Source organism: Lemur catta, chromosome 25 (assembly GCF_020740605.2).
Source record: "Lemur catta isolate mLemCat1 chromosome 25, mLemCat1.pri, whole genome shotgun sequence".
In the NCBI taxonomy this organism is placed as follows: Eukaryota; Metazoa; Chordata; class Mammalia; order Primates; family Lemuridae; genus Lemur; species Lemur catta.
The window spans coordinates 8,306,830-8,320,233 of NC_059152.1; the positions used below are offsets into that span (position 1 = coordinate 8,306,830).

The following is a 13,404-nucleotide window of genomic DNA, read 5'->3' on the forward strand; positions in this document are numbered from 1 at the left end:
TATTTTTAAACCATTAAAGGCTATGCTACCGTATATTATTGCAAAAGGACTAATGCATGAAGATACAGCACGACAAAATATTTTCACAAGTAAAAACTTTAATGATAAATTACTTCCCACCCACCTCCTCTAGAGGAAGCCACTGTTCTGCCGAGACACTGAGGTGCTGAAACTGTCTGTCCTTGACACACTGAAGGCTGCCGACAACGAGCACCGAGGCCCCAAATATCTCACAGGTCCTGCACAGTCCTGCACAAAACCACCCGAAATTACCACAACTGTTTCCAACATAACGCTGAGCTCGTTATGTCCCGTGCGTTTCTCTGGAGCTCCCGTGGCCGTAGACTGATTAAAAACTTTTAAGACCAAAAGATATTAAGGAAGCTCCTTGGAAAACTACAACTTTACCTCCTAAATTGGTTGGTTTATCTATGAGTGAGGCCACTACAATCAATCTATTAATCGACTTTCCAAGTTTGGCAGCACGATCCTGACACGTGAGCTCCAGGTCTAACTCCGGAGCCTTGTTTTTCCACGGGATGATCTTCCTTTGAACATTGGTCCACTCCGGCTGGCTGTCTGCTTCAACTGAGTCAGAACCTGGGAGGGACAAAGAAAATAATCCCATATGTAAATGAATCTGAATCTCTCTCTATATGTATTTATTTACACATTTATATGTATTTTTAAGAGTTTAAAATCATTAGTTTAGAATGAGATTTGTTTAATTATTCTTAAATGAAGAACTTTACTTGGATTCAGACGCTACGGCCATTTTAAATAGGAATTTTAGGTTTCCAAATTCAGCTCTACTAACCAATAGACTACAGCATTTCATGAAAATATAAGATGCATATTTTTTCACATTTTAACATATCTGAAATTGGGAAGCATCTTAGAATCAACAAGGTGTCACAGTTTGGTAACATTTTTTCTTGGTAATACGTAAAATAATGGTGTATCTTACAAACAATAGTATATTTAGATTAGAATTTTCTGTGGAAATATTATATTCCTGAAAACAACATAAATAAAATCTCTATCTTAAATACAAGTAACTGGTGAGAACTTTTCTAAAATGAAGGCTATTCTACAAAGCAGTTAGTTATCTCTTGACTAAACCGGTAAGTACTCGGGATGTTATTAACCTCTGGACCTGCACTGGCTTCATCTCTGTCACGCAGGGCTGAGACGCTACTTCCGGAGCTCTTCCTCAACTGCAGTCGAGGAGCACTTAGTCTACTGGGGATGGAACAGACGTGCAAATATCTACAGGACCACAGCGAGGGCATGCTCGCACGGACGGGGATTACTAACGTCCAGGGGAGGAACGGACAGGGTGAGGCCCAGGGAGGCTCACGGGAAGGGGATTTGCAAAGCCAGCAGCAGCAAGAACTCTGGGCTAGCTCACAGCCTGCAATGGAACGGAGGGAGATGGTTTGGACCAGATCGCAGGGCTTCGCTTATCATGATAAAGAACTTTCCTACAGCTAGGAGCCACTGAAGGGTTCTAAGAAGGGGGAAAACAGTACTACCGTTGTGTTTTACAGAAATCCCTTCTCAAAAGATGTGGAGGCTATACTGGGGACAGGAAACCATTAATAGGCTTTTGCACGAGTCCAGGTAAAGACAATGAAGTCTAAATTAAGTGAACGCAAGAGGGTTTAAAGAGGAGGAGAAACCAGACTTTGGAAGCAAAATCACCAAGATTGGGTAACAGACGATGTGGCAAGACAGAAAACAGGAAAAGAACAACTTCTATGATGACCAAGCGACACTACTGAAACAGAGGGTATATAGACACACTTTGGGCAGAGAGGTAAATTTAGTTTAGATGTTGATTTTATAGAACTTATGGAATATCTGGGTACAAATGTCTAGTGGGCTTGGGACAGAGGCTGTGAAGGAGATGGAAGTTTGAACATTAGTCATGGAGGTGGTGGTTCCCAGTTGTAGACATTAATGACAGTGCTCAGGGAGAGCAGAGTGAGAAGGGCAGGCCAGGGAAAACATTCAGGGGGTACTGACATTTAAGCCTCAGCATAAAAACCCTACCGCATGCCTCTCTTCACCAAAAACAAACAGAAAGAGCTCGTCAGCCTTTTTGCCATCTGGCTGATACTATTTCTCGGCTCTGCTCTAAGGCAGAACTCAACAGCTGTCTACACACGTCGCCCCTCTTCTTTCTCCTCCCAGTCTCTACCTGACCACACTCAAGAAGTGCCCCCGTTACTATCTCTTCTCCCCGAGTCTCCACGTTTGCTCTGCCTTATCCAGGAAAGCCCTTCCCCAGATAGATCTTGGCTTGCCTTGCTCTTAATTCCTTGAGGTCTCTGCTCAATACCTGACCTATTAGTAGACATTTGTTTATGGCTGTCTCCTCTGCAGGAATGTGAGTGCCATGAGGGCAGGGACTTGGTCTTATGCTTAGCACACAGGAGACAATCTATCTTTGTTGAATGAATAAATAAATTTAAGGTGATTTTTTTTTTTTTTTTTTTTTAAGATACAGGATCTCACTCTGTCGCCCAGGCTGGAGTACAGGTGTTATCATAGCTCACTGCAGCCTCAAACTCCTGGGCTCAAGTGATCCTCCCATCTTAGCCTTCCAAAGTGCTGGGATTACAGGTATGAGCCACTAGGTCCAGCCTAAGGTGATACGTCTTAAAATACATTAGTGAACTGCCTAAAGTGCTTGATAAAAATTGCACTTTCTCAGAACTCTCCTCCAGAGATACTGAGTTAAAATTTAAGGATAGGACATGAAATCTGCATTTTTAACAAGTTGTCCAAGGGATTCCTGAAAACACGAGAAGTTTAGAGAACCACAAATGTAAGAAACAAGTCGGGGGAGACTCATAAAAGAAGAGTGAGGAAACTGGGTGCGGTGGCTCACGCCTGTAATCCTAGCACTCTGGGAGGCCGAGGCAGGAGGATTGCTTCAGGCAGGAGGTTGAGGCCAGCCTGAGCAAGAGCAAGAACCCATCTCTACTAAAAATGGAAAAATTAGCAGGGCACGGGCCTATAGTCCCAGCTACTTGGGAGGCTGAGGCACGAGGATCACTTGAGCCCAGGAGTGTGAGATTGCAGTGAGCTATGATGACACCACTGGACTTTAGCCCTGGTGACAGAAAAAGACCCTGTCTCAAAAGAAACAAACAAAAAAAAAAAACAAAGAGAGAGAGAGAGAGAGAGAGAGAGAGGGAGGGAGGGAGGGAGGAGAGTCAGAGTTAGGAGGAAAATCAGGATAGCTAGTGACTAGGAATTGAACGTTACAGAAAGGTCGGGTATGATAACAGAAGAGCATCCATTTAGATTCCGGAAAGAAGGAGACAAAGAAAATTTCTGATTTCCTAGAAGAAGTTTCAATGGTGGTCATGAGTCAGGGGGAGCCAGAGTGAGGACAAAACGGGAGGGACAGAACTGAAAGGAGTACAGACTACTACGCAACTGTTAAGAAGCTGTGATTGTTAAAATGGGGAAGGGAACTTGATCCTTGCTTTTTCGCAGCAGAGGTAAGCAACAGACAGAGACTCGGGTCCCAGAGAAAGCTGAAGGAAAGGAGTGAGCGCACAAGGCAGGCGGGAGATACAGAAGGGCTAACACAGGGAGTGACAGGAGTGATGCCCACACAGACCAAGAAGGGACTGGATGCCAGAGCGCTGCCTTGTTCCCATCAGGGACGAAAAAAGAGATTTCATAATTTGGCCCTTTTGAACATTTTTATTTTTATAGCTATATACAGTAGAAGAGCAATGAATATTAATGAACTCTGCTACTAAAAAGAAAAGAGAAGCCACTAGCTTTATATAAAGCAGATCAGCCTCTCTGGCTTTTTACAGCAAAGCTAACTTTCAACTAAAAGTGCCAAAGTTATGCCATATTTTTTCATGGTCTTTTAAGTGGAGGGGCAGAGTCCCCCGCATCAGTGAAAAAGTGTTATTATCAACGAGAAAAAAAAAAAAAAAAGGAAAATTCTTTTTACCTATGTCCTGCTGAGACCAGTCACCTGGTTTTAGTTCACAAAGTTGAGTTTCAGAAAGGTACCACTGAAATCCTGTATCTAAAGGAATGTCGGTGAATTTGGTAAATTTATCAATGGTGATCCACTCATCTTCAATGAGCCCCGAGAGGCGTGGAAGGATGTAAAATATGGTCTGAAAAGAGAAGTATAAAATCTGAATTTTTCCCCTTAAAAAAATAAGAAATATATAACATGTTTAAAGTACAGCTTTATTATTATTGATGTATTCTTTCAAACTATATGATCAACTTACATATTTCCATTTACATCTTACAGCAACTATTCATATATATTTCTCATCTTCTCTAAGAAACTGGGGGATTTATTTAGGGAATCCCTGACAGCAGGCAGATCCTCTACTCCCGCACTTCTAACTGTAATAAACCAGTGTGCTCCTAACAACAACACAAAGTGTTTTGGAACTAATCAGTTCTAAAACTGCAATTTACTGATAACCAAAAACCTCTTTAAGCATTCAAACTCAAGCTCTTTTGATGACAAATCTTTGACTCTCGTTACCATTAGACACATTCAGAATCTGAATTCTGGCTTGACTGTGTAATTTAGCTGTGTGGCACCAGGCAAGCCATTTAGCCTTTCTTGGCTTCGACTTCCTCATTTGTTAAATGAGGGTAAAGTCAGATTAAAACAGCACATGGAAATGTTCTGTGAACTGCAGTGTGACTCCACTATAAACAGTCATCACATAAACAATCCTCTCTTTTTCTTGTATACTAAAAGAAAACTGAAACCAGAAAAGAAATCCACAGTGAAAAGGCACAGAAGAAGCAGAAGCCCAAGTAACAGGCAATTTAAAACTGAAATGATAAACTCACAACAGTATGCGTGTCTTCATGGAAGTTTTCAGAATGAATATGGTTTTCATTATGCCATATTTATGCAAATTTAAACTCGCATAATATTGCAACCAAATGTTTATTAAGTGAGCACTAAGTTTAGCTCCAAATATATAGAGAGACATAGTTCTTGTGAACTTCCATCATCAAATTGACACACATAGTTCTGATTCACATCACTGATGGAGAATGAAACATAAAATGTAAGAGAGTGAGGCAGTCAGAGGCAGAGGTGAGGGAAAGGGGGAAGTGAAGGACTTACTCCTGGCTGGAGAACTGAACAGAAAAAGGCTGACTTAACACTAGGGTTATTAAAGCAGTCCTGCAGAAAGATGGCAGACAAAGCACTCTGGGCACTAAAGAACACAGAGCAGAGCATGTTAAAATATTTGAAAATTCCTAAATAATATTTGCAGTGAAGCAGCAGAAAATACACATTAACGTTCTATGATGTATACCTCACAATATATACATCTGTTTTTTTTAAAGGCCAGTTTATTATTAATCTACTATAAAAACTGCTTATGCATAGTAGTCAACATTACTGATACTTACAAGTCGTCTAGGTCAAATGCTTTAAATTCAAGGGCAGCAAATTATAATCAGAGTTGAAAAAAGGAGAAAGTGATTTAATTTATGCAAATGCTGATAATTTATATATTGAATCAGTTTACAGATTAATCATAATAAATATGTTTATGGTTCCTAAAATTACATAAGCACATTGTTACAAGCAGTGAGGTGGTATATGATTTGCTACACAATTTTCATTACCCAGAACCTAAAAAATGCCATTAACAAAAGAGTATGTCTTTTTGTTCTTTCATTAACAACGGGCTTCAGTACAGTAAAATCTCACCTGCACAAATGTTCTCACTCATTTCCTTTTAATGTCAGAACAGATTTCTGTTTAGAGTTAAATATTCCCTTCCACTGTTTACAAGCCAGACACTGCCTAAGAAATAGAAAGTGAAAATGACTAGCCAATTTTCACTGCCTAAGAGTGGAATGCAAGCAAGTCATCTGCATAAAGTGACAAAATCAAACTTAGAAATTTAAAACGTTAAGATGATGTCTGTAAGCAAGAAAAATAATTTACCCTAATCATAACCCTTCAACTACTACGGCAGGAAACAAGCATCAACATTAAAGATATAGTAGAGAATTTACAAATGACATTCTCTGCTCACCTCCAGACAATAATCCTTCAGTGGGTGAAATGCTGCAAAAAAGAAATGCTCTTGGATGCGTTGCCAATTCTTCTTAGCATTCCTAAGGAAAAAAAATATGACATGAGCTACAGACAAGTGAAATAACTTTGATGAGGCAGGAAAAATAAATTAGGTATCTTAAAGAAGTACTCCGGAATTTAGAAGGAATGAACAACTTTGTGGATTTTATCCTAAGATTTATACATATGTATCTCTGAGCTCAACATACGTATAAAAACTGGCACTTACTAAATTTCACATTTTGAAATGGGATGCAAAGACAAATAGAGAAATTAAGTTAACTCTTTCGAAGTCATATAAAAACCAACGATTCAACAAGAATAAAACCCAGGTCTCCGAGCTGTAAGTACAAGCATCCGCCCAGCAGAGAGTGCAAAGAGAGTGAGGAACTCAGGCCGGGGCTCAGTGACACACAATGAGGGTGAAAGATGGTTGTCACCTGACAATGAAGCAAAACACTACTGAGATGGAACCCTGAAGTCTCTCCCTGGCAGTAAACTTTCTTCCAGAGAGAGAAAACCATTCCCTAAGTCACTCTCTGTCTACTCGGAAGGCTCACAACACACAGCCGAACTGGACCCACTGTCATAAACCAAACTTCACGTGAGTAGGGCTTACATTTTTAACCCATTTGTTGTCAAGTTTTAAAAGGCAAAAAAGGTAAGGATCAAAATTTTACAACATAACAGGCAGGTTTCAGTCTAAATTCATGATCATCAACCCAAAAACTCAGTAGCAATTTCAGGACATTTTTCTGGCGAGCCCATTCTCCTGCTCTGGCCAACGTACCTTCTCCACTGCTGAGCTCCCCGCTCCGTCTCCGCAGACGGCCGCACGTCACTGGCACGAGAGACAGGAGACAGACCTTGCGTCTTCCTGCCCCCTCCTTACCCACCCGCCCTCTTCCCCTTCACTCTCTAGAGTTGCTCTTCCAAGGGCAGCTCCTCAACGGGGCTCCGGACCCCACTGCCTTGGACTCTGCTGTCTCCTCCACCCTCTGCACCTCCCCCTTTCTCTATTCCAGCCTTCCCTTCAGCCTATCCCAAAGGGCTGTTAAGTCTAATTTTAAAAAACAAAACCTTACTAAAGTGTCCACGAGTGGGGCAGCTGTGAGCTAACTTAAGGCACTGCTGCACAATGGAATATTAGGTAGCTATTAAAAGAAAACCCAATTTGCTGGAGTTTCGCCTTTGGTGGAGGGAGGGAGGAAGAAGAAAAGTGACGGAGACGGTCGAGTTTTTATTTGATGCCTTTCTATACTGTTCAATTTCCTAAACGTGGGTAATACTTAAAAACAACTGTTACCGAAAATAAAATAAAAACCCTCTTTTTGACGGCACATCCACCACGAGCTACTGTCCTTCCTACCACACTTTTTTTTAAGAGAGAATTTTCCACATAAGTTGGCACCCTCACCAGCCATTTAAAAAAAATTAAAAAAAAAATTTTTTTTTTAATTTTTAAAAAATTTTATTTCTTTCTATTTTTAGTAGAGACAGGGTCTCACTCTTGCTCAGGCTAGTCTCGAACTCCTGACCTCGAGCGATCCACCCGCCTCGGCCTCCCAGAGTGCTAGGATTACTGGCGTGAGCCACTGCGCCTGGCCAAAAAAATTAAAATTTAAAATTAAATATTCTAAATATTCAAGTAAAGAAAATAATGTAACAGACATCAATGAACCTACCGCTCTGATGTGACAAAGGTTAACATACTGTCCTCTTCATTCCTGGACCCATTTTAATTTGGTTTCCATCCCCACCAACTACACTGCTGAAATGGCTCCTGCTAAATCCAGTAAGTACTTTAGGCTCTTATTTTACTTTACCCCAAACTGTCCACTTCTCTGTCCCTCTACTAATCTGGTACTAATCTAAATCACAATTTTCCTCCCATTCTCTCCTGCCCACCTCTGATCTGCCCTTCTCACTGTTAACAATGGAGAAGCACCATGCCTGACTACGCATGACATCACTCTCACCTTTGGACTCTTCACTGGCTTCCGAATTCACTCACCAGAAAGCCAAGCCTGGCTGCTACTCCGCTCCCTCCCTCCTCCACTGCAGTGAAGAGGTAAACTCCCGAGGTAAACTCACGGGAGTGTTTACCTCTTGATCTCCTCCAGGGCTCTGCATGGCTGAAGCATTTGCTGCCTCAGCCGTCCCAAACACTGCTGCTTCCGCCCTGAAATCTCTCTCCTCCCTCTGCATTTGCCCAATTCCTATTCATCCTTTAGATTCTAACATAAATACCATGTGATACAGAAAGACCTTCCCTAAACCACCCAGACTGAATAGTCCGTATTTTTTCATCACAACCTTTGATTTTTCTATGATTTCTTTTAAAACATTTTTTTATTTGGATAGTTCTTGATGTCTATCCCACCTGACTGTGAGCTCTGTGAAGACAGAACCTTCTCCACACCTGGTGCGTCGCTGCCACTGCCCCCACCCCCAGCACTTGGCCCTGCCTGGCACAAGCGGGTTCTAAGGAGGGATGTATTCAAAGAATAGAGGCAGCTTTAACGCCCAGCGTTCCTTATTTTGAATGGTCATATCTCCTACCTGGTACCAGGATTTAAACAGAACAAGTTATTCCTTAAATGGGTATTTTATTGCTTGATAAAAAATACGAGCCAATTGTACAGCTACCAAGAAACTTAGAACAGGATCAACAACCAGCTAAGACATCTCAATACCAATCAATCATGATCTGATCACAGAGAAAACTATAAACTGATAAACAAATGCCTGCCTGCATGTTAAATTATAACAACTGTTTCAAACTTCCTTCCACTAAGGAAAGCCTAAAAATCTATGGATATAACTATACCGTCCTGGTTACTTATCTCTAACCATCCAACACAAGTAGCACACCATAAAGCGAGAGTGTGTTCTATTAAAACACCAACATGAGTTCACTGAATTATATATTAAATATGATTGGAACAACTCTTGTAGCTTGAGTTTGGATGACTACAAGATGATGCAAATGCGATCCTGAAAAACACTAATGTCCAAATCCACACATCTGAATAAACTCAGCCACGTATTCACCAAACAAGAGAGATGATAAATACGTACATACCCATACACCAAGAAGCAATGAGACACTTCAGACAGCTTAAGAAGATCAACAGTTCTAGTTGCTGTATTACACCTGGAGAGTGCGGGATCCTGGATAATGCTACAGTGAGTTACTATCTTCGATGATCAGTCTTTGCTGGGCCCAGCCCTGGGAAGCAGTTCTCCAGTTCAGAAAACCACGCACAGCGATGTCCCCGGAGTCCACCCTGCCTCTGCTCTGTCCTTCATCCATACCCCAGGCCCCCACCAACTCACTCTTCTCCTTCTGTCTCCATTCTATCTCATGTAACTATATTTTAATACTTGTATTTCTTGAATTGAATAGCTTTGTCCCAAGCCCCTAAAACCTTCCTTACCCACTTACTTGCCCAAATGCCTCTTTTCAACAAATGTATCAAAAGTCAAGGGAGGCAGAAGGGGTACAAGGCAGTCGTCACCCCAGCCCCCGTGAAGCTACGTAGTGACCCATCAACGGCCTTATTTGTGCCGCGTGCTGACTCCATGGTCATGGCAAAGACTCCTAAGTGTTGCTGGTTTTCCAAACACTATTTCATTTGCCTGACATGCTGCTTCCAACCTTTACCTGTTTGTGCATACACACCACGGGGTGCTTTTTGAGCTCCTGGAGAAAAACCTTTAATGGTAATACTGTCTGGGTTTCTGAAATTTATAAAAATCCCAGCATTCCTGGAGGCGATAATCAACGATGATCATTAAAAAATGGAAAACACCACCAAACACCTCAGAGAGGAGGAAACAAGCTCAGATGCCAGGAAATGCGCAGGACACTGCAGCCTGCTTCTGTGCCGCGACAGGTGTGAGGAAAAGGAGAGGCACCTGCCGAACCACCGTGGGGGCTTTGCAAAATACTGGGTCATGCACTCCTCCCTCGCCCCATCCATTGTACTTGCTTGGTATCGAGCTTCTGTTTAAGACTTTGTTTGGGAAATAGAAGACTTCTGTTAGAAAAGAGAAAAAAAAAAGCCTTCAGGTTTAACTAGTGCAGCTGAGAGGTGAAGAGCATGTCTGTAATCGGATCCTGCTGCTTCTCAGCAGTCCTCTGACAGCAGAGAAGGATGACATTTGGCCATACCAAGGAGACAGGACGTCTGAAAGTATGTAAAAGATTATCTGTAAAATGACGGATTGAGGATAAGAAAGCAATAAAAGGTCAAGGTGGCCACGAGGGCTCCTTACCCCACTCCGTGCATGCTTTCCACCTGACAGAGACTGGATTCAATAACAGGAGTCAAGGCGTCAAATTCCTCAATGCGCGATGTTTTACACATGTTCCAGATTTTCTTAAGAGCAACTAAAGCATACAGTCGAACGCTGAAATTGTGATTGAAACACCACTGCAGTACAATAATAAGGGCTCGCTTCAGAATTAGTTTCTGAAAAGAAAGGGGTAAAATTCTTCAAATGTAAACATGGACCATTTTACCCTTGACTATATGACCAGCTATTTCACCAAGGATCCCTAGTTTATTTTTATCAGAGAATGGTGTTAGAAACCAAGATGTGGGAGCTAGGTGTATACTACTTATAAATGAAAAAAAATCCACTGTAACTCGCAACAGAGAATACAGTTCTTCTATGGACCCTACAGGCAGAAGTGTTAGCAATGCCAGTAATTGCTTGGCTGAGGCTTTTAGGACTCACATGATGCTTTCACTTATATCAGCATGAAAAGCTCTGCTCATTTTATTTGCTAACAAGGTTTGTATACACTGAACAAACAGACAGGGCAATACATAATTATAAGCAAAATTAAGAAAGGATTTTTTTTTCTTTTAGCTTGTATAGAATACTTAGTGCTCTGACCTCTGTCCTGTTGGACAACAGTTCTGAATCTCTGACTAATTCGTGTAAATCCCATACACAGATTAGGTAACACACTTTGAAGAAAATGGCAAGTCTTATATTATTTTTAAGAAATCTTAAAAATAAACCCACATTCATCTACGTAGCAGTGGGCTGTACATACTGGAAAGTGGAGAGACTAACAAAGTAAACTAGTCTGGCCTTTTCTTAAGTTATTAGTACATCTACTTAGATTTTTTTCCCCCAGAAGATGTTGAAATTGAGATTATTCCACTCCACTAATCGGCATTCCTTTTTGGATGCTTTGAAAAGAAAAAATAAATCTAAACTATGCAATACATACACAGCAAGTACAAAAATGGCTTAATGGAAAACCATGTTATTTATATCAGATGCAACATGAACATCTTCTAATATGAATTCATTTTCAAGACTTGTCTAAACTATTCTTAGGCTACTTATCTACCCTACAACGGGACAGGGTTTGGTCTGTTTTACCTTTCTCAAAAGATTGTTAAGAAAATCTCTTTCCTGTACATATTTAAAACAGAAAGGTAACTTTTGATGTTATTCTGATACTACAGCTTTCTTCATCTTACCAGGTGTGAACACGGAGTTTTCCTGTAACTGTAACACACTGCCCTCTGGCGGACATCCATTGTAAGACACTATCAATTTAAGATGTCATCATGATTTCAAAGGTTAAAATGTGGTGAGGAGAAAGATCTGTCTTAGAACTGATGAAATAGGTTAATGAAAAATATGCCAGTGTTGACAAACTAGAACACTTTGAAAAATTATAGGAAAACTTTTTTCCCCTATATTTTTGTCTCTTTCAACACTTAACACTCATTTCATATATTAAGTTTTCTCCTGGAGTTTACAATCTATTAGTACATTTTCATCTGTAGGTGCAATAATATAGAATCTTGCTCTAAATCTGACTGGCAGGTTCTCCTGAATTCTTCACAGTTGCCATAGTGATTAACCAGAATTAGCAAGATTTCTGCTTATCTGTGATAACTCACAAGGGTAATTGCTCTAAACCTGAGAAAGATGAAAGAACTATAACTCACACTCCAAATGACGACAGTCATTTCATATTACCTTCAATTACCCAACAGGTTTTAATGCTCTGACCATAAGTTTCTTTGCACAAGCATTTGCTAAGTAACTACCATTCAGGTAAGGAATGCAGTAAGTTGAAGTCCTATTTAAAAAATCCTAAGTGAATTCTTTATAAAATTAAGAATCATTTATATCAACAAAAATGACCCACTAATTTGCCTGTAAATTTGGTATGTACTCACGCACACTGCAGTGTGTAAGTGGGTAATAAAACCCTTTGGGCATTTGTATCTGTGCACATGTGCACACTGGGGGCAGTGGAAGGGAAGGGCACAAACTGCAAGAAAACACAGGAATGCTGTCTGTCCATCTAAAGAAAACTAGTAAAAATATGTACAATTGCAGTTTTTTGATAATCAAATTTAAACTCTTCTTCCAAACAACTTAAACTCACCTTTTCTGGAATATTTTCAGTAATGATGTCCAAATGTGACAAAACTGATAAAAATGTACAAATACTTGTTTTAAGGTTTTCTTCACCCTGAAAAAAGAATCGGACAAATATTCAGTCAAGGCTTAGTGTGAGCCATGCATGTCCAAGGCACTGTGCAGGACTCTGGGAGGGCCCAGGATGAGAGGCAGCCTCTTCCCGGAAGCAGCCCACAGGCAAAGAAAGGAAAGAGACCGCCTAGAGCCAAATGCCAATGCACACAGCAGTCAGCAGGCAACGTAAGTACTAAATAACTTCACTGAAGTACAGTCAGCCCTCGTTTATCTGTGGGTTATGAATCTGCAGATTCAATCAACCATGGATCGAAAATATTTGAGGGGAAAAAAATAACAAGAACAATACAATAAAAAATAATGCAAATTTTAAAAATACAGCATAACAACTATCTACATAGGATTTACACTGTATTGTGTATTGTAAGTAATCTAGAGATGACTTATACAGGGAGATACAAGCAAATATTACACCATCCTATATAAAGGGCTTGAGCGTCTGCAGATTTTGGTATCCGTGGGCGTCTTGGAACCAACCCCCTGTGGACACCCAGGGACAGCTGAAAGTGACAGGGCCAAGTGCAAGGGTTGGGAGACAGAAAGCACACGAAGGAAATAGAAGTCACGGACGGAACAGGAAGGGAACTATGAAGTAGACCGCAGTGTGACGACCAGCGGCAGAGAAAGCCACTGCCAATGTGAAAGGCCTGAAGTGACAGGCAGGGGAGGGAGGAAAAGAAAACTGTCTGCGGCTGCAGATGAAATGCTCAGTGTATCATTGCTGAAAACGGGGCGGACCACAGTGGTTTAAG

At 40.9% G+C, this 13,404-nt stretch overlaps 1 protein-coding gene across 3 annotated transcripts in view; it reads right to left on the reverse strand.

Moving 5' to 3' along the window:
* Positions 1-13,404, reverse strand: part of TARBP1 (TAR (HIV-1) RNA binding protein 1) — a 59,115-nt gene that overhangs the window by 1,254 nt on the left and 44,457 nt on the right. Inside the window, exons 23-28 of one of the 3 annotated variants that reach the window (XM_045536984.1) lie at positions 12,543-12,629; positions 10,394-10,590; positions 6,072-6,153; positions 3,986-4,157; positions 409-600; positions 125-249 (exon numbers count right to left, since the gene is read on the reverse strand). In XM_045536984.1, coding sequence (XP_045392940.1) covers positions 125-249; positions 409-600; positions 3,986-4,157; positions 6,072-6,153; positions 10,394-10,590; positions 12,543-12,629 — 855 coding nt within the window. Of the gene's footprint in view, positions 1-124; positions 250-408; positions 601-3,985; positions 4,158-4,178; positions 5,837-6,071; positions 6,154-10,393; positions 10,591-12,542; positions 12,630-13,404 lie in introns of those variants that run through there. The other 2 variants (XM_045536985.1, XM_045536986.1) reach the window with 2 other exon arrangements.